The 19,985-nt window shown below is 46.4% G+C and overlaps 1 protein-coding gene across 2 annotated transcripts in view; it reads right to left on the bottom strand.

Moving 5' to 3' along the window:
* skap1 (src kinase associated phosphoprotein 1) overlaps positions 1 to 19,985 on the bottom strand; it is a 389,377-nt gene that overhangs the window by 106,564 nt on the left and 262,828 nt on the right. For both annotated transcript variants that reach the window (XM_048560760.2, XM_059638690.1), the window contains exon 9: positions 15,810 to 16,001. In XM_048560760.2, the coding sequence (XP_048416717.2) occupies positions 15,810 to 16,001 (192 nt within the window). The remainder of the gene's footprint in view (positions 1 to 15,809; positions 16,002 to 19,985) is intronic.

Here is a 19,985-nt window from a genome sequence, read left to right on the forward strand (position 1 = left end):
AGGTTTTGCTCATTGTGCCCACTAAGACCCTTTAAGGAGGCTTCTCAAACTAATCTGGGTTTTAAATGCAGGCACAATTTCAAAGGTAAAAAAGTGTGGAGCTGGATGAACACAGCAGGCCAAGCAGCATCTCAGGAGCACAAAAGCTGATGTTTCGGGCCGAGACCCTTCATCAGAGAGGATGAAGGGTCTAGGCCCGAAACGTCAGTATTTGTGCTCCTAAGATGCTGCTTGTCCCGCTGTGTTCATCCAGCTTCACACTGTTATCTTGGATTCTCCAGCATCTGCAGTTCCCATTATCACTGATACAATTTCAAAGCTACTAACTTTCAAAAATAATAAGATGTGAGGCTGGATGAACAGAGCAGGCCAAGCAGCATCTCAGGAGCACAAAAGCTGACATTTCGGGCCTAGACCCTTCATCAGAGAAGGGGATGTGGGGAGGGAACTGGAATAAATAGGGAGGGGGAGGCGGACCGAAGATGGAGAGTAAAGAAGATAGATGGAGAGAGTGTAGGTGGGGAGGTAGGGAGGGGATAGGTCAGTCCAGGGAAGACGGACAGGTCAAGGAGGTGGGATGAGGTTAGTAGGTAGCTGGGGGTGGGAGGAAGGGATGGGTGAGAGGAAGAACCGGTTAGGGAGGCAGAGACAGGTTGGACTGGTTTTGGGATGCAGTGGGTGGGGGGGAAGAGCTGGGCTGGTTGTGTGGTGCAGTGGGGGGTGGGGATGAACTGGGCTGGTTTAGGGATGCAGTGGGGGAAGGGGAGATTTTGAAACTGGTGAAGTCCACATTGATACCATATGGCTGCAGGGTTCCCAGGCGGAATATGAGTTGCTGTTCCTGCAACCTTCGGGTGGCATCATTGTGGCAGTGCAGGAGGCCCATGATGGACATGTCATCAAGAGAATGGGAGGGGGAGTGGAAATGGTTTGCGACTGGGAGGTGCAGTTGTTTGTTGCGAACTGAGCGGAGGTGTTCTGCAAAGCGGTCCCCAAGCCTCCGCTTGGTTTCCCCAATGTAGAGGTAGCCGCACCGGGTACAGTGGATGCAGTATACCACATTGGCAGATGTGCAGGTGAACCTCTACTTAATGTGGAATGTCATCTTGGGGCCTGGGATGGGGGTGAGGGAGGAGGTGTGGGGACAAGTGTAGCATTTCCTGCGGTTGCAGGGGAAGGTGCCGGGTGTGGTGGGGTTGGAGGGCAGTGTGGAGCGAACAAGGGAGTCACGGAGAGAGTGGTCTCTCCGGAAAGCAGACAGGGGAGGGGATGGAAAAATGTCTTGGGTGGTGGGGTCGGATTGTAAATGGCGGAAGTGTTGGAGGATAATGCGTTGTATCCGGAGGTTGGTAGGGTGGTGTGTGAGAACGAGAGGGATCCTTTTGGGGCGGTTGTGGCGGGGGCGGGGTGTGAGGGATGTGTCGCGGGAAATGCGGGAGACGCAGTCAAGGGCGTCTTCGATCACCGTGGGGGGAAAGTTGCGGTCCTTAAAGAACTTGGACATCTGGGATGTGCGGGAGTGGAATGTCTTATTGTGGGAGCAGATGCGGCGGAGGCGGAGGAATTGGGAATAGGGGATGGAATTTTTGCAGGAGGGTGGGTGGGAGGAGGTGTATTCTAGGTAGCTGTGGGAGTCGGTGGGCTTGAAATGGACATCAGTTACAAGCTGGTTGCCTGAGATGGAGACTGAGAGGTCCAGGAAGGTGAGGGATGTGCTGGAGATGGCCCAGGTGAACTGAAGGTTGGGGTGGAAGGTGTTGGTGAAGTGGATGAACTGTTCGAGCTCCTCTGGGGAGCAAGAGGCGGCGCCGATACAGTCATCAATGTACCGGAGGAAGAGGTGGGGTTTGGGGCCTGTGTAGGTGCGGAAGAGGGACTGTTCCACGTAACCTACAAAGAGGCAGGCATAGCTGGGGCCCATGCGGGTGCCCATGGCCACCCCCTTAGTCTGTAGGAAGTGGGAGGAGTCAAAAGAGAAGTTGTTGAGTGTGAGGACGAGTTCAGCTAGGCGGATGAGAGTGTCGGTGGAGGGGGCCTGATCGGGCCTGCGGGACAGGAAGAAGCGGAGGGCCTTGAGGCCATCTCCATGCGGAATGCAGGTGTACAGGGACTGGACGTCCATGGTGAATATGAGGTGTTGGGGACCAGGGAATTGGAAGTCCTGGAGGAGGTGGAGGGCGTGGGTGGTGTCACGGACGTAGGTGGGGAGTTCCTGGACCAAAGGGGAGAAAATGGAGTCCAGATAGGTGGAGATGAGTTCGGTGGGGCAGGAGCAGGCTGAGACGATGGGTCGACCAGGGCAGGCAGGTTTGTGGATTTTGGGAAGGAGATAGAAACGGGCCGTGCGGGGTTGGGGAACAATGAGGTTGGAGGCTGTGGGTGGGAGGTCCCCTGAGGTGATGAGGTCGTGAATGGTGTTGGAGATGATGGTTTGGTGCTCGGGTGTGGGGTCATGATCGAGGAGGCGGTAGGAGGTGGTGTCGGAGAGTTGGCGTCTGGCCTCGGCGATGTAGAGGTCAGTGCACCCAAACAAGGGTGGCGCAGTGGTAGTATGACGCATTGTTCCCCAACCCCGCACGGCCCGTTTCTATTTCCTTCCCAAAATCCACAAACCTGCCTGCCCTGGTCGACCCATCGTCGCAGCCTGCTCCTGCCCCACCGAACTCATCTCCACCTATCTGGACTCCATTTTCTCCCCTTTGGTCCAGGAACTCCCCACCTACGTCCGTGACACCACCCACGCCCTCCACCTCCTCCAGGACTTCCAATTCCCTGGTCCCCAACACCTCATATTCACCATGGACGTCCAGTCCCTGTACACCTGCATTCCGCATGGAGATGGCCTCAAGGCCCTCCGCTTCTTCCTGTCCCGCAGGCCCGACCAGGCCCCCTCCACCGACACTCTCATCCGCCTAGCTGAACTCGTCCTCACACTCAACAACTTCTCTTTTGACTCCTCCCACTTCCTACAGACTAAGGGGGTGGCCATGGGCACCCGCATGGGCCCCAGCTATGCCTGCCTCTTTGTAGGTTACGTGGAACAGTCCCTCTTCCGCACCTACACAGGCCCCAAACCCCACCTCTTCCTCCGGTACATTGATGACTGTATCGGCGCCGCCTCTTGCTCCCCAGAGGAGCTCGAACAGTTCATCCACTTCACCAACACCTTCCACCCCAACCTTCAGTTCACCTGGGCCATCTCCAGCACATCCCTCACCTTCCTGGACCTCTCAGTCTCCATCTCAGGCAACCAGCTTGTAACTGATGTCCATTTCAAGCCCACCGACTCCCACAGCTACCTAGAATACACCTCCTCCCACCCACCCTCCTGCAAAAATTCCATTCCCTATTCCCAATTCCTCCGCCTCCGCCGCATCTGCTCCCACAATAAGACATTCCACTCCCGCACATCCCAGATGTCCAAGTTCTTTAAGGACCGCAACTTTCCCCCCACGGTGATCGAAGACGCCCTTGACCGCGTCTCCCGCATTTCCCGCGACACATCCCTCACACCCCGCCCCCGCCACAACCGCCCCAAGAGGATCCCCCTCGTTCTCACACACCACCCTACCAACCTCCGGATATAACGCATTATCCTCCAACACTTCCGCCATTTACAATCCGACCCCACCACCCAAGACATTTTTCCATCCCCTCCCCTGTCTGCTTTCCGGAGAGACCACTCTCTCCGTGACTCCCTTGTTCGCTCCACACTGCCCTCCAACCCCACCACACCTGGCACCTTCCCCTGCAACCGCAGGAAATGCTACACTTGCCCCCACACCTCCTCCCTCACCCCTATCCCAGGCCCCAAGATGACTTTCCACATTAAGCAGAGGTTCACCTGCACATCTGCCAATGTGGTATACTGCATCCACTGTACCCGGTGCGGCTTCCTCTACATTGGGGAAACCAAGCGGAGGCTTGGGGACCGCTTTGCAGAACACCTCCGCTCAGTTCGCAACAAACAACTGCACCTCCCAGTCGCAAACCATTTCCACTCCCCCTCCCATTCTCTTGATGACATGTCCATCATGGGCCTCCTGCACTGCCACAATGATGCCACCCGAAGGTTGCAGGAACAGCAACTCATATTCCGCCTGGGAACCCTGCAGCCATATGGTATCAATGTGGACTTCACCAGTTTCAAAATCTCCCCTTCCCCCACTGCATCCCTAAACCAGCCCAGTTCATCCCCTCCCCCCACTGCACCACACAACCAGCCCAGCTCTTCCCCCCGACCCACTGCATCCCAAAACCAGTCCAACCTGTCTCTGCCTCCCTAACCGGTTCTTCCTCTCACCCATCCCTTCCTCCCACCCCAAGCCGCACCCCCAGCTACCTACTAACCTCATCCCACCTCCTTGACCTGTCCGTCTTCCCTGGACTGACCTATCCCCTCCCTACCTCCCCACCTACACTCTCTCCACCTATCTTCTTTACTCTCCATCTTCGGTCCGCCTCCCCCTCTCTCCCTATTTATTCCAGTTCCCTCCCCCCATCCCCCTCTCTGATGAAGGGTCTAGGCCCGAAACGTCAGCTTTTGTGCTCCTGAGATGCTGCTTGGCCTGCTGTGTTCATCCAGCCTCACATCTTATTATCTTGGAATCTCCAGCATCTGCAGTTCCCATTATCTCTGAAACTATCAAAAATATTTGGTTTATAGAAAAGCTGCCTAGTATACACTGGCTGGACTAGAAATGGCATAATGCAGTTTAACTGATTTAAAATACAGTTATTCACATAAAGGATGAACTGGGCACTGATTTAAATTGCTTACTTGTTTCATTTGCAACAAACTAATTTTCAGCTGCAGTAATACAACTTCAGTGATTTACCAGTTAAATACACCAAAAGATGATTCAACATGGAGGGGTGGGGGTGTGGAAAACACAATTACATTCCAGGAGGTTGCTGGATTGTACTGAGACATGGACAATTTTACATTGGTAATTACGCAAACAAGTCAGGGCGAGAACCTGAATAATAACTTCACTCTGGAAAAGCCAGAGCAAACCACATCTGCATTGTCAAACGTGCCTGAAGGGGAAACTTGACCCCAGCATATTTCGCTAATGCAGCCTGGCTCATGTTGGCCAGGCTTGGAATTAGTCAGAAAGAAACTCTTCAGGAAGGAGTGAAATTGACCCAGCTTGAGACCCTGGGGCATCTTAACAGCAGCGTTTCCCTCTGCTAAAAGGCGCTGTTCCAAATTTGCATCGGCTGACTGGTTGTGCGTAAAAATTTATTAGCAGTCAAATCAGAAAAAAAATTGCCAGTGAATGCCAGCTAATTACTGGCAATGAACAGCCATGGCTAAAAAGGCCTGAATATGCAAATATACTACTTTCAACATTGTTATGATACCCAAAGGAATGCAAATTACAACAAACATTTCTGATTTAGCAATCCATTAAGTTTTCCACTCTATAAAGACACCTGATGTTGCTTTGCGCATTGAGGCATAAATGTCAATTTGTATTCACTTTTTTAATTTTAAGATTTTATGTACTTCTGATGGGAAAATTGGAAACTTTATTACCTGTGACATTTTATTGTTCCGCCACAGAATGGTGAGATATACTCTCCACCGAATGTCATTAATAAAAGGAAGACTTGTACTTTAAAAAAATATTTTTTTTTAAGAGGAGAATATAAAATTGCTTCAGATTTGATTACATGTTTGCATAGGGACTGAGGGTTGCACAGACAGAGAGATGTATTGGATGGAAATAAAGATGGTTTCATCCCAAAGCCCCAACTTTCTGTCATGTCGTGGGGAGGCACAAAGTGGACCTTGATGGGCCCATTTTTCTGAACTGAGCTCATGCATGAGATTGATGGTCAAAATTGAGGGCCATCAAATTGTATCTCAATTACGGGTTGGGGAGGGGCTGTAATACTGGGCTCAGCTGTTTCTGAGGCACCAGGGACAGCCACCTACAAAAACCTGGAGGCCACAAGCACAGCAAACAGTTTAATTTTCATCCCTATATACAAATTCTCTAAGGCGTCAGCCATTCCCTATCTCAGTATCACCCTTCAACATCAGAACATCTGGAGGATTTTGATATTCCTAAAATCTGTCCTCTTGAACATTGTGGTTTTTTTTCACCCTATCTGGGAATGGTCTGGGTTAGGGTTATGTTGCTCAATTTGTAATCTGGAACACCAGGCTGGGGACAAGGGTTTGAGTCCCACAGTGGCAGATAGTGAAGTTTGAATTCATAAAAATCTGCATTAAACATCTCGTCTAGTCTAATGGTGACTGCATAATCACATTAGATTGTCATATAAACTCACCTGCTTCACTAACAGCAACTAGGGAAGGAATTCTTCCACTTTTTCCTTGTTTGGTCTACACGTGACTCCAGACCCACAGCAGTGTAGTGGATCCTCAATTACCATCTGGGAAATTAGAGATGGGAAGTAAATGCTGGCCTAGCCAGCGAACAAATTTTTTAAAACCTATTTGCAATGTGCCTTCAATTGCTGAGTCTAAAAGGAACTTCTCCCCTAAACTTCTGTCTCTAAAAGCTCCACTGTTGTTAATTGGAGATAATGGGAGCTGCAGATGCTGGAGGATCTGAGATAACAAAGTGTGTGGAGCTGGATGAACACAGCAGGCCAAGCAGCATCTTAGGAGCGCAAAAGCTGACGTTTCGGGCCTAGACCACAATTTCATCCAGCTCCACAATTTGTTATCACTGTTAATTTTCTAGTATTATTTTAAGGATTTGCTCTAAATTGGCCTACCCCTTTGAACAAGTTTTAATCACTTGTTTCTAATTTTTTTTAATGGCTCGTTGTGAAAGTATATCTGACAACAGTCCTGCAAAAGCCTTGGGATTTTCTTTACCAAACTGAAGGTGCTATAGAGCTCTAAGATCAGTTATTCTGAGTTGGACTTACTTCTGTTCAACTTTGGTGGAGAGTCTGTAGTTAAGTACAACATTCCTGAGGCTTGATGTCATCCTTCCATCATCCTTCCATCTCCAGAAGGACAGGGGAAACAGGAGCAAGAGTTGGCTGTTCAGCCCATCACTTCATGATATTGGCTCACCATTTTCATCAACGCCACTTCCTCATTCTAGCTGCACATCTCACATTCACTTAATGTCCAAAAATCTTCCAATTTCAGTCTCAAATATACTTGAGAATAGACAATCCACAGCTCCCTGGGCAAGAGAGTTTCAAAGATTTGTAAACTGCTAAATGAGGCCATTTCTTCTAATCTCAGTTCTAAACGGCTGACCACTTATTCTGACCTCAGTTTTCTCAATTGCCTGACACAGAAATATCCTCTCAGGGACTGCCACACCAAGGAACTTTCTTGGCTTCAAATCTCTCTCTCATTCTTCAAACATCAAACCCATTTATTTAATTTCTATTCATGAGGAAACCTCTCCTTGCGGGAAATGTAAAATATTATGCAGGACGGTTTATTTAATCATGTATTGAATTAGGCAGCTAAAGACCTTCAGAGATTTACAATGGTTTTAATTAAATTTAACACAAACGCCAGTTTCCACCTTTGCCTTCTGAAACCTTTCCCTTTCCAGAAGCCAACTCTCCATTACAAAGGAACCCAGCTCCTTGTTACTTGTTAAGGCTTTTATTTATTTTTAATTAACTTATTCAGAGATGCCATGACTCATCTCTGGAGCAGGTGAGACTTGAAACCTTTTGGGTTAGAGGCAGGGACAGTACCACTGCATCCCACCCAATCAGTTCCTTTTGATCAAAATAATTCACTGCCAAATCCAGAATATCATGTGGACAATTTCAAAGCAATCTGTTCAGAGATGTTAATGCACACAGCTGGTGCAAATGCAACTGGAATCAGGCCTCTTGGCTCAGTGGTAGGGACAATACCACCTGGACCACAAGAGCCCTAATAAACAGCTGGAAGAGCAGATTGCAGTGCTACACATCTTGGGTGAAGATACACGCAGAGGTGTGCTCATGACAGAGGTGTGGCTTGAACCCAGGTCTCCTGGCTCAAAGTTAGGGACACTACCACTGCATCCCAAGACCCCTTTCCTTAGGGCACTACAAAGTTATATCAGCACCAACCGCTCTCTTCCAACTCTGTAGCTGTTCTGTCCTTAAAAGCCATGTGTATTTCACTACGACTGACACATCACAGTATTTATTTTAACCTCAATTTAAAACACATGAACTGGTTATTCATGGGATCGCACTGTGTGAAAAATGAACATATCAATTTTTAGGGCATTTCAAAATAATTCATGGCAGACAATGTAGTTTGAAACATTCAGAAGCCAGTCAGTTGCTAAAGAAATGCAATTCCTTACTACTTTCAGCCAATATTTGAAAATTTAAAATAGTGCAATCATCATAGGCAACCTGCTGTAGAAAGATTGCACCTATTTGAAGAAATAAAAAAATAGTCTTCAAATCTAGTACTTGATAGAAGTGAATTACTGAGCAAGAGCAAAATCTGATTTACCAGCTGACTGCATCCAGCCTGTCATATGGCATTTGAGGATTTAGCCAGGGGGCTTAATAATGCTGAACATCACACATAAGGATCTAGCAAAGGCTTAAAAACCTTTACTTTAATCCTTTTGTTGCATAAATCTATATTTATTTTTCAACAAAGTGCCTCATGGATTGCATAAAAAACCCCTGTGTCAATCTCCAATGCTATGCACTCACTCTTCAGTAGGTAATAAAGCAAAAATCTAGCAACCGCAGGCCAACGCAATTAGTTTTTTTTTAAGCAAAATTATTCAAAGAGAGAAAACAAAACACAACCGTTCCAAATGGCACAGCTGTCGATGAACAGAACATAGTGAGCAAATGTTTACTTATAATATTCTGAGTTGATGTGTTCTCTGAAATACTAATTTTGAATATCAGGCCTGGACACATAGCAAATCTTGGAGCTTGTGGAAAGATATTTTCCAAAACCAAGGAGATGTGATGCCACTAAAAAAATGTTGCATTTGCAAAGAACATGAGCTGCTCGACTAGAGGCACAGAGTCCACGATACTTTCTGAAAGAGGTCAAAGCCACATGACTCAGTCTGTGGGTGAAGTAAAGTTACAAGCTTGAGCACAGAGTGTCATAGTTAACTTGCCTGCATCAGTAGCATTTACCCCACTTTTTTTTCTGAACTGCTTCTTATCAAAGTGCGTGAGCAGAAAACCCACCGGAAGACCTCATCACTACAAGTGGAGAGCTCCCAAAAGGAGAATTTGGGAGCTGCCAGTATCTCTAGGGAACTAGATTCAGCCAACCAAGAAATATCCTGGAAGAAATCCCAATACAAACAGTTTTTGGGGAAATGGTCCTTGACTGCAGACAGTGAATAATTCTTTTCCTTGAATTTCACTGTTACTTGCCAAAGTACTTTTAATGTATTATTTTGCCAAGTTCTATTTTTTTTTCCAGTTAGGTGTGTCTGGGTGACTATGTATGAGTTAAGATTTCATGTCAGGTTGTTGCTTCCATTTGCACAGTTTAAACCTTTTTGGTAATAATCCTCACTCGTTTGCTCGCTGTAATTCTATTTGCAAAAAACATTTAGATATTTATTTGTTACTTAGGGAGCTTGGCTCGCTTATTTCTGTCGCTGAGCCTGATATACAACTGATACCTCCATTTTAAAATTTAAACCTTGTTGTGACTGATGGAGGAGTGGGATAAGAAAAGGCATCCCAGCTGGATCGAAACAAACATTACTGTGTACAAGTAGAGTATTGCAAACTCCAGTCCAAATACATTTGTAATCAAACCTTCCTTATGAAACTTTGGGGAAGACTGGAGCAGTAGCTACTGCATTAAAATGTTGTGGAGCCTTGTCCCTGTTGAGTGCATTTCCCCAATATATGTTCTCTGCAACAAAGCTGTTCTGCCATTATTACACTGCTGGGATGTTGTAATAAAGCAGAGAACTCTATAAAATATTAATCATAACAAACATAACCCAAAAATTAGATAAATCTAAAACGATCAAAGCGGGAGCCCATAAAACACAAGTGACGCACAACTTAAGTACAAAACTGATGCTCATCTGCATACGCAAATCCATGCTAATTGACTTCATTTGGAACGCAAAATGTCCCTTAAAATGCCCAGTAATAGTCTTGACAAAATGAATAACAGAATCTTCTTCAATCCCTTAACTCTTTCGCTAGCAGAAGTTTGAGGAACTGCACTGTACGGGATAGAAACTATTTCAGTATCACCCAAGACTTGAACCGTCCTCTCCTCAGTCAGCTAGCTTGTGTCTAATGTGTTGTACATGTTATCTGCACACACCAATCCTAGGGAATAGTTTCTCTCCATCTGTCCATCTTACACACTTCAATCAGATTGCTGCTTAATCACCAACAGTCAAGGACAAACTGATTACTCAGAGAGTAGGAAGGGCATGGAATGCCCTGCCTGCAACAGTAGTAGACTGGCCAACTTTGAGGGCATTTAAATTGTCATTGGATAAGCATATGGGAGATAATGGAATAATGTAGATTAGATGGGCTTCAGATTGGATTCACAGGTTGACGCAATATCGAGGGCCGAAGGGCCTGTACTGCGCTGTAATTAAGGGCTATGGGGAGAGTGCGGGTAAGTGGAGTTGAAATGCCCATCAGCCATGATTAAATGGCGGACTGGGCTCGATGGGCCGAATGGCCTTACGTCCACTCCTATGTCTTATGGCCTTATGTTCTAAACACACCTCTTCCTCCACTGGTCAATTTTCCACTCAAATCTATTACTTTCTACATCCACTTGATCTCTCGCTTTTCCTTTAAGATACTTCTCAATAATTTGGCTTATTGACCAGGACTTTGGTCACCTGTCTTAATGTCTCCTTGTACCTTACTGTCAAGAACACCTTGTGGTCCATCTTGGGGAGACAGCGTGCTGCGTGAAAGGCACTCTATACACTTAAGTTATTGCTGAAAATCTCTGCCTGACCTCTTTTAAACAGCTTGGTCTGGCACTGAGACAAATGAAGTCCATTCCCTCTGTCTGCAAAGTGTCAAGACAGTAGAATTCAGGTCTCAGTTTGGGATTCGGTACAGTTTGCCAGCTTGGCTGCCTGGTGTTGGCTCCTCACCGTCAGTTTGTTCTTCAGTGTTGATTAAAACCAGAAACAGTTTCTGGTCACGAATAGACTTGGTGCTTGAATTCCAATAGCTCACTTTGCCAATTGAAGGAAGATGTTATCACAGGCTGTCTGCATTAAAACACTGTGCTGACTGTGAAGACAGGGAGGAGTGAATTGCTGAGTTTGAAAGTAAGCGTTTTATTTCGGGCAGGGGGTTGGTGTGAAAATTTGATGGAGGTTTTCCAAATCATGAAGGGTTTTAAAAGAGTGAGTGATGAGAAGATGTTCCCACTGCCTGAAGGGGTCAGTGACCAGAGGGATACAGATTGAAGATTCTTGGGGTAAGAACCCAGGGTGACAGGAGGACACAATATTATACGTAGTGAGCTGGCAGGTGTGGCCTAGAAGATTCAACAATAATCCAATATAGAACTGGAAAAATATCTGAAAATGAAAACATTAGCAAAGCAGTAGGGAAGGGAGAAGGGAAGTGGGACTAATCCGAGAGCATTTTTAAAGGGCCAGTACAGCTATGAAGGGATGAATGGCATAATTCTGTATCACTTCAAAAAGCCAGTAAGTCAGACAAAACAAAAATCCGAGCTGGGGGGGATGGTAGGAGGAAGATCAGTTTGAGGGGGAAGTCAGGGTTATTGTGAGGAATCAGGGTTAGGAGCTGGAAACCAGAGAGGGAGCACAATCAGGGGAGGAGTGAATTCAGGGCCAACAGTTTACTACACACAATTTTGTGTTTGCAAAACACCAGTTTCACACCATCTTACTTTCATTAAAAGAAAGAAATGGAATTGAAAATCAAGTCTGTCCCATTTCACAGCAGATATTTTGTAGAGGAAGGGGCTGTGGTGGGGTGATTCTGAAAGGAAAATAGTTGTTCCCTGCCAAGTATTACTTTAAAGTAGGCAGCCAGTGCGGCAGATTTTCCTCTTGAAATCACTCCAATATCTCATCATCAACACTGCACAACTGCAAGGTACAAAGATGACTTATTGAAAAAGGCATACCAGGGCTCTGAGATAACAAAGTGTGAGGCTGGATGAACACAGCAGGCCCAGCAGCATCTCAGGAGCACAAAAGCTGACGTTTCGGGCCGAGACCCTTCATCAGAGAGGGGGATGGGGGGAGGGAACTGGAATAAATAGGGAGAGAGGGGGAGGCGGACTGAAGATGGAGAGAAAGGAAGATAGGTGGAGAGAGTATAGGTGGGGAGGTAGGGAGGGGATAGGTCAGTCCAGGGAAGACGGACAGGTCAAGGAGGTGGGATGAGGTTAGTAGGTAGGGAATGGAGGTGCGGCTTGAGATGGGAGGAAGGGATGGGTGAGAGGAAGAACAGGTTAGGGAGGCAGAGACAGGTTGGACTGGTTTGGGGATGCAGCGGGTGGAGGGGAAGAGCTGGGCTGGTTGTGTGGTGCAGTGGCGGGAGGGGACGAGCTGGGCTGGTTTTGGGATGCAGTGGGGGAAGGGGAGATTTTGAAGCTGGTGAAGTCCACATTGATACCATTGGGCTGCAGGTTTCCCAAGTGGAAAATGAGTTGCTGTTCCTGCAACCTTCGGGTGGCATCATTGTGGCACTGCAGGAGGCCCATGATGGACATGTCATCTGAAGAATGGGAGGGGGAGTTAAAATGGTTTGCGACTGGGAGGTGCAGTTGTTTATTGCGAACCGAGCGCAAGTGTTCTGCAAAGTGGTTCCCAAGCTTCCGCTTGGTTTCCCCAATGTAGAGGAAGCCACACCAGGTACAATGGATACAGTATACATTGGCGGATGTGCAGGTGAACCTCTGCTTAATATGCAAAGTCATCTTGGGGCCTGGGATGGGGATGAGGGAGGAGGTGTGGGGGCAAGTGTAGCACTTCCTGCGGTTGCAGGGGAAGGTGCCGGGTGTGGTGGGGTTGGAGGGCAGTGTGGAGCGAACAAGGGAGTCACGGAGAGAGTGGTCTCTCCGGAAGGCAGACAAGGGTGGGGATGGAAAAATGTCTTGGGTGGTGGGGTCGGATTGTAGATGGCAGAAGTGTCACCTTCCTGGACCTCTCAGTCTCCATCTCAGGCAACCAGCTTGTAACTGATGTCCATTTCAAGCCCACTGACTCCCACAGCTACCTAGAATACACCTCCTCCCACCCACTCTCCTGCAAAAATTCCATCCCCTATTCCCAATTCCTCCGCCTCCGCCCCCACGATAAGGCATTCCTCTCCCGCACATCCCAGATGTCCACGTTCTTCAAGGACCGCAACGTTCCCCCCACAGTAGTCGAGAACGCCCTTGACCGTGTCTCCCGCATTTCCCGCAACACATCCCTCACACCCCGCCCCCGCCACAACCGCCCAAAGAGGATCCCCCTCGTTCTCACACACCACCCACCAACCTCCGGATACAACACATCATCCTCCGACACTTCCGCCATCTACAATCCAACCCCACCACCCAAGACGTTTTTCCATCCCCACCCTTGTCTGCCTTCCGGAGAGACCACTCTCTCCGTGACTCCCTTGTTCGCTCCACTCTGCCCTCCAACCCCACCACACCAGGCACCTTCCCCTGCAACCACAGGAAGTTCTACACTTGCCCCCACACCTCCTCGCTCACCCCCATCCCAGGCCCCAAGATGAATTTCCTTATTAAGCAGAGGTTCACCTGCACATCCGCCAATGTGGTATACTGTATCCATTGTACCCGATGTGGCTTCCTCCACATTGGGGAAACCAAGCGGAGGCTTGGGGACTGCTTTGCAGAACACCTCCGCTCGGTTCGCAATAAACAACTACACCTCCCAGTCGCAAACCATTTTAACTCCCCCTCCCATTCTTCAGATGACATGTCCATCATGGGCCTCCTGCAGTGCCACAAGGATGCCACCCGAAGGTTGCAGGAACAGCAACTCATATTCCACTTGGGAACCCTGCAGCCCAATGGTATCAATGTGGACTTCACCAGCTTCAAAATCTCCCCTTCCCCCACCGCATCCCAAAACCAGCCCAGTTCGTCCCCTCCCCCCACTGCATCACACAACCAGCCCAGCTCTTCCCCTCCCCCCACTGCATCCCAAAACCAGTCCAACCTGTCTCTGCCTCCCTAACCGGTTCTTCCTCTCACCCATCCCTTCCTCCTACCCCAAGCCGCACCCCCAGCTACCTACTAACCTCATCCCACATCCTTGCCCTGTCCGTCTTCCCTGGACTGACCTATCCCCTCCCTACCTCCCCACCTATACTCTCCTCTCAACTTATCCTCTTTTCTCTCCATCTTCGGTCTGCCTCCCCCTCTCTCCCTATTTATTCCAGAACCCTCTCCCCATCCCCCTCTCTAAAGAAGGGTCTAGGCCCGAAACGTCAGCTTTTGTGCTCCTGAGATGCTGCTTGGCCTGCTGTGTTCATCCAGCTCCACACTTTGTTATCTTGGATTCTCCAGCATCTGCAGTTCCCATTATCTCTCATACCAGGGCTCTATGTTTATCATGTAAGTCTAATCTCATGCCAAAATGAAAGGAGACAGAGAATGGGGCTTGATTTTCCAGGAAGCTCTGAGAAAAGATCATTGGCCTGAAACATCGTAATGGATTTGTGGGGCATATTAGTCAGAGGGGCGTCCATACAATCCACTTCACAAACAATGCCTGATTTAAGTACAACAGCAATTTGTATTTTAATTTCCGTCTGGTATCTATTGAACATGTTCACACCAAATTACTGCCAGCCTCTCTCTTAAGGCAGGCATGAACCTACTTAAATAAATCACACAGCTGTTGGAAATCTGAAGCAAACACAGAGAATGCTGGACGAACTCAGCAGCTCTGGCAGCATCTGTGAAGAAAAATATTAGAGTTAATGTCTCAGGTCCAATGACCTTTCCTCAGAACTGGGTTAACGCTGATATTTTCCTTCACAGATGCTGCTGGACCTGCCGAACATCCAGCATCTTCTGTTTTCGGTCAACAGCATGTTGTGTCGACAGTCCAGACCATCATGGGAGCCAATCTCCCATCCCATTCATGGACTCCACCTGCACTTCTTGTTGCCGTGGAAGGCAGGCAACATCATCAAAGACCCCACCCAACCTGGGTTATACTCTCTTCCAATCTCTTTCATCTGGAAGATACAGACGTTTAAACACACAAAGAACAAAAGAAAATTATAGCACAAGAACAGGCCCTTCGGCCCTCCATGCCTGTGCCGATCAAGATCCTCTGTCTAAGCCTGTCATCTGTTTTCCCAGGGTCTGTATCCCTTTGCCTTAAAAGACACTATCGTGTCTGTGTCTATCACCTCCGCTGGCAACACGTTTCAGGCACCCACCACCCTCTGTGTAAAGAACTTTGCACGCATATCTTCCATAAACTTTCCTCCTCTCACTTTGAACTCCCGTATCAACAGGTTCAAGAACAGCTTCTACCCCAATGTTATTAGACTGCTGAAGCGACCTCTCTAATTTCAAACCTAATGTTGATCTTGCTTTACTGCACCTCCTGTGCAACTGTAACCCTATAAAGCCTCACTCTGTCTAAGCACCCTTTGATCTGCATGTCCTTGTTTGCTATGATCTGCCTGTACTGCGCGCAGAACAAAACTATTCACTGTACTTGTGACAACAACAAATGAAATCAATAAATTAATCCAGTTCCAATTAGATACAGCAGCTTCTGATTTGATACTTGAATCTCTGGGGATTTGAAAGGTTGCCTTTGACGATAGACTCAGCCACAACATACCTGGGAGCTCTTCGTAAATCTCATCATCCGGATCTTGGCCAATGTTAGTTGATGGACCTCGAGGAGCTCCTAAATCGACAGGTCCTGAGTCCACATCATCGTATGTCTCTTCCTGCATCACTCGCACTCTGTTCCTCTCGTCCTCCTCCTCATCTTCCTCTTCCTCCACTGGTATAAAGTTGGAATTCATGTCTACAAACAGAAACCTTCATCTCACAAATTAAGCAAAACATGTAAATCCTTATATTGCATAGTTCTTCAAAACACAGAGATTTTACAAAGCATGAACAGAGAAACTGAGAATGAAGGAAACACAATCTTAAAATGCGAGTTCATGAGCTACACTTGAGCAAAATCAGAAGTAAAGCTCTTTGCTACACAAATGCTAACATAGATTCGGAATTTTCTCCAAATGTAAGGAGCATCTTAAAAGAAGACAGAGGGAGAGAGAGACAATAGAGAGGGAGTTTGGATTAAGGAGCAAATTCCAGAGTTAGGACCACATAGTATGGTCAGCAGTGATACAGCAATTTAAATCAGAGTGCTTAAACTGGAGCAATAAAGAAATCTGGGAGAGTTATTGGCTGGTGTAAGTTAGAGAGATTGGGAGGGGTAAGTAATGGAGGAATTTGAAAACAAGCACAACAGATTTAAAACTAAGATGGTGCTGGACTGGGTGCTGTTGTGTCACTATGTGAGCAGGGGGGGCAAAGTGGGACTTAGGGTGAGTTAGGATACAGGCAGCAGAGTTTTAGATGAACACTTATTTACAGAGGGTGGGAGGTAGCCAGAAGTGCATTAGAATAGTCAAGCCTAGATGTAACAAAACCTCTCTGTCAGGGATATGGCAGGATGTTCCCGATAATTAAGGAAACTGTAGAAGCACAGCATCTGTTTTATGTGTTCTCTTGCTGTCTGGACAGAAACATTCCCTGAGCAGCTTGTCGTGAGCTTATAGATTGGCTCTTTGCTCAGTCACACTTTCCAATTTGTATCTAAAAGGAGCAATGAGTGGTGCCTGTGGTAAATCTGAAAAATATTTACAGTCAAGCTCAGGTTAATAACACTCCAAATGATTTTACAGCAATAAAACACAAGCAAAAAATCAATATGTTTCTCAACAACATTGACACGAAACACTCCATAAATTTAATTTGTATCAACCTGAGCTGACTACTATGGAGTCAACTCTGGGTTTATTTCCTTGACTTTACATGGATTCCGTTTTATTTAATTTGGCAAATCGATATCAGAATATGCTGTCTGATCAAAGTATTTATGGACAAAGGGAGTGAGCATTTGCAGTGCTCCTGTTTGTTCTCTCTCAGGTAGTTATTACACCTGGTAATCATTACAAAGGCAAACTTAATGGCCAAGCGTTGTTTTATCATGGCAATGAGAATCACACTCTCATTAAACTGCAGACGTCAGCAACTAACTGATCAGATTAAAGAAACAAGTTCAACGCTGTTTCCCAAGGCACACGTGGACATGGATGGACTGGGAGTAAGGAATGATTCGAGGCTGGAACCATTTTAATGAAAGCCTGAGTTTAGTTCCTGATCCACTGCTGCTGAGTGTGATTGATATTACCGTGTGCATTACTGACTTCAAACTCTGTGATCCTCTGAGAACTCTGTATGCCTCCAACTCTGGCCTCTAGCACATCCCTGATTTTACTGCTTAACGTTTGGTGACCAGCCCAAGGCTGCCTGGCTTTGAAGCCCTGGAATTTATTCCCTAAACTGCTGTGTCTCCCTTTCCTCAAGAACCACTTCCTCAAAGCTATCTCTCCATTCAAGCTTCTAGGCTCCTGTCCCTTGTCTACTCACGTGGCTTGACTGTGTCGAGCTCTCCCTGATAGTGCTCCAGTGAAGCACTTTGGGATGAGGTTAAAAATGCTACATTAATGCAAATTGTGGTTGACGTATTTTGCAGATTATTTAAATAAAAACAAGAGGAAGACATTTCACTGAATAAGCAGATCCTGAACCGCAGCTTCAATCACAGCAAACATTGCCCTACTGTCTTCTACAGAACCTACTGGAGCAACAATCCCACTGACTTTGAACTTTTCAGCACAGAAGGAGACCATTTGGCCCACCTGGGCCATCTCTTTGGAAGAGTTTTCCAATTAAGCCCATTTCCTGTCCACTGACTAAACTTTTCACCTCAAATATTTATTCAATTCTCTTTTGGAAGTTAACAATTGGGATGCTTCCACCAGTACATCCCAGATCTTAGTAACTCACTATGTGAAAGAAATTCTCTTTGTCTCTCCCCTGGTGTTTTGGTAACTATCTCAAACTTGTATCCTCTACTTACTAAGCCGTGTACCAGTGGAAATAGTTCCCCTCTTTTTCACTCAATGAAAACCAATCACAATTTTGAATAATGCTTTCACACATCACTTTCACCTCCCCAATGGCAGACTTGTGAAACACTCCTGATGATTAAACTTTCTCAATCCTGGCACCATTCTGTCAAGTTTTCTTTAATATTCATTCATGGGGGTAGCACTGGCTATTTATTGCCCATCCCTAATTGCCCAGAGGGCAGTTACGAGTCAACCACATTGCCATGAGTTTGGAGTCACACGTAGGCCAGACCAGGTAAGAATGGCAGTTTCCTTCCCTAAAGAACGTTTGTGAACCAGATGAGTTTTTCCAACAATTGACAATGGATTTATGGTCATTGGACTCTTAATTCCAGATTTCTACGGAATAAAATTCCAGACTTTCCAGATGTTTATTGAATTCCACCATCTGCCATGGTGGGATTTGATCCCAGGTCCCCAGAACATTAATGGGGTCTCTGGATTAATAGTCATGTGATAATACCACCAGGCTACTGCCTCCCCCAACTCTGTACCGTATCCTCACATCTTCACCACAATACTCCAGCTGGGACCCAAACAGAAAAAGCGTCCAGGCCTGAAACATCAGCTTTCCCGCTCCTCTGGTGCTGCTTGACCTGCTGCATTCATCCAGCTCTACATCTTGTTGTCTCATCTGCTATAAAGTCCTACTTTTATAATGTATGCCTGTATTTATAATGCCAAGCTTCCTGTACACTTTACAGGATGGGGCCGAATGATCATTGCCAAGATTAAATGGCTTCAAAGGAAAACACTGGGAAAAGAAAATGAACTACAGGCGTGATGGGGCGAGATACTTCTACTAGAAATTGTTTTTAATTTGCGACAAACTTCAAACTTTTATTACTTTAATCAGTGGAACGAGATGTTTAATTAGAAAGTGAATTTTTCAGCTCTCACTAATATTCAGCTCACTGGGGTTTTGAAGCAGAGATGAACTGCGCTCATTTAAAATTTAATTGAAAAGTAAATGTGATTTAAAATAAAAGTCAAATTACAATTTTTTAAAGAACCAGAGAATGCAGGTACAAGTGATTTAAAACATATTTAAGTGCTGTAGACAGATGGAAGTAATGCTGTTTATAACAACAAGCTGGTTCTCCATGGAACTGCACTGGGGCTGAAGCCTCTTATATTTGTCAGCGAGATAGGCACATCCTGAGGTCCACAGACTGTGAGCAGTTGCTTTCCAATGTTTGTTTTTAGGATGGATACCTGTGTGGCTTCCCACCTAGTGGGAGAGAGCTGATATTTGATATACTTCATTTCAGCTGTCTTCCACTCCAAATTAATCTCTCCATATTATAATGGAGATGACATGGGTAAACATGTTATGCTGTAACTATGTTACAGTACAGATGCTGTAGCACCACCCTTGGCTGGAGGGTGAAGTCACAGCGTGACTGGTTTACACAGAACATTTTGATGGTTGATGGTAACGGGAGATTTAAGAACGAAAAACATGTTAATATAAAAATCAGGCTTTAGTTAGATTGGGAAAACTTGCTCCCACTTGGAGCGAGTTAATCAAATAGATGCATTTAAGGAGAAGTGAGATAAGTACATGAAGAAGGGAATTGTTGGATATGTTGATAGAATGAGATCAAAAAGGAGGCTTAAGGGACATATAAACATTGGCATGGACCAGTTCCTATTTCTGTGCTTTAACACATAACTTTAAAAAAAAACAACAAAATTCTGTCGGCTGAGTCCAATCTATTTCTTTCCCATCTTGGTGCACCTCTTGATCCTTTCCTGGGCATAAACTTCCCATGAGCTGGGCACCAAGTGGCAGAGTT

Source organism: Stegostoma tigrinum, chromosome 31 (genome assembly GCF_030684315.1).
Source record: "Stegostoma tigrinum isolate sSteTig4 chromosome 31, sSteTig4.hap1, whole genome shotgun sequence".
NCBI classification, from domain to species: domain Eukaryota; kingdom Metazoa; phylum Chordata; class Chondrichthyes; order Orectolobiformes; family Stegostomatidae; genus Stegostoma; species Stegostoma tigrinum.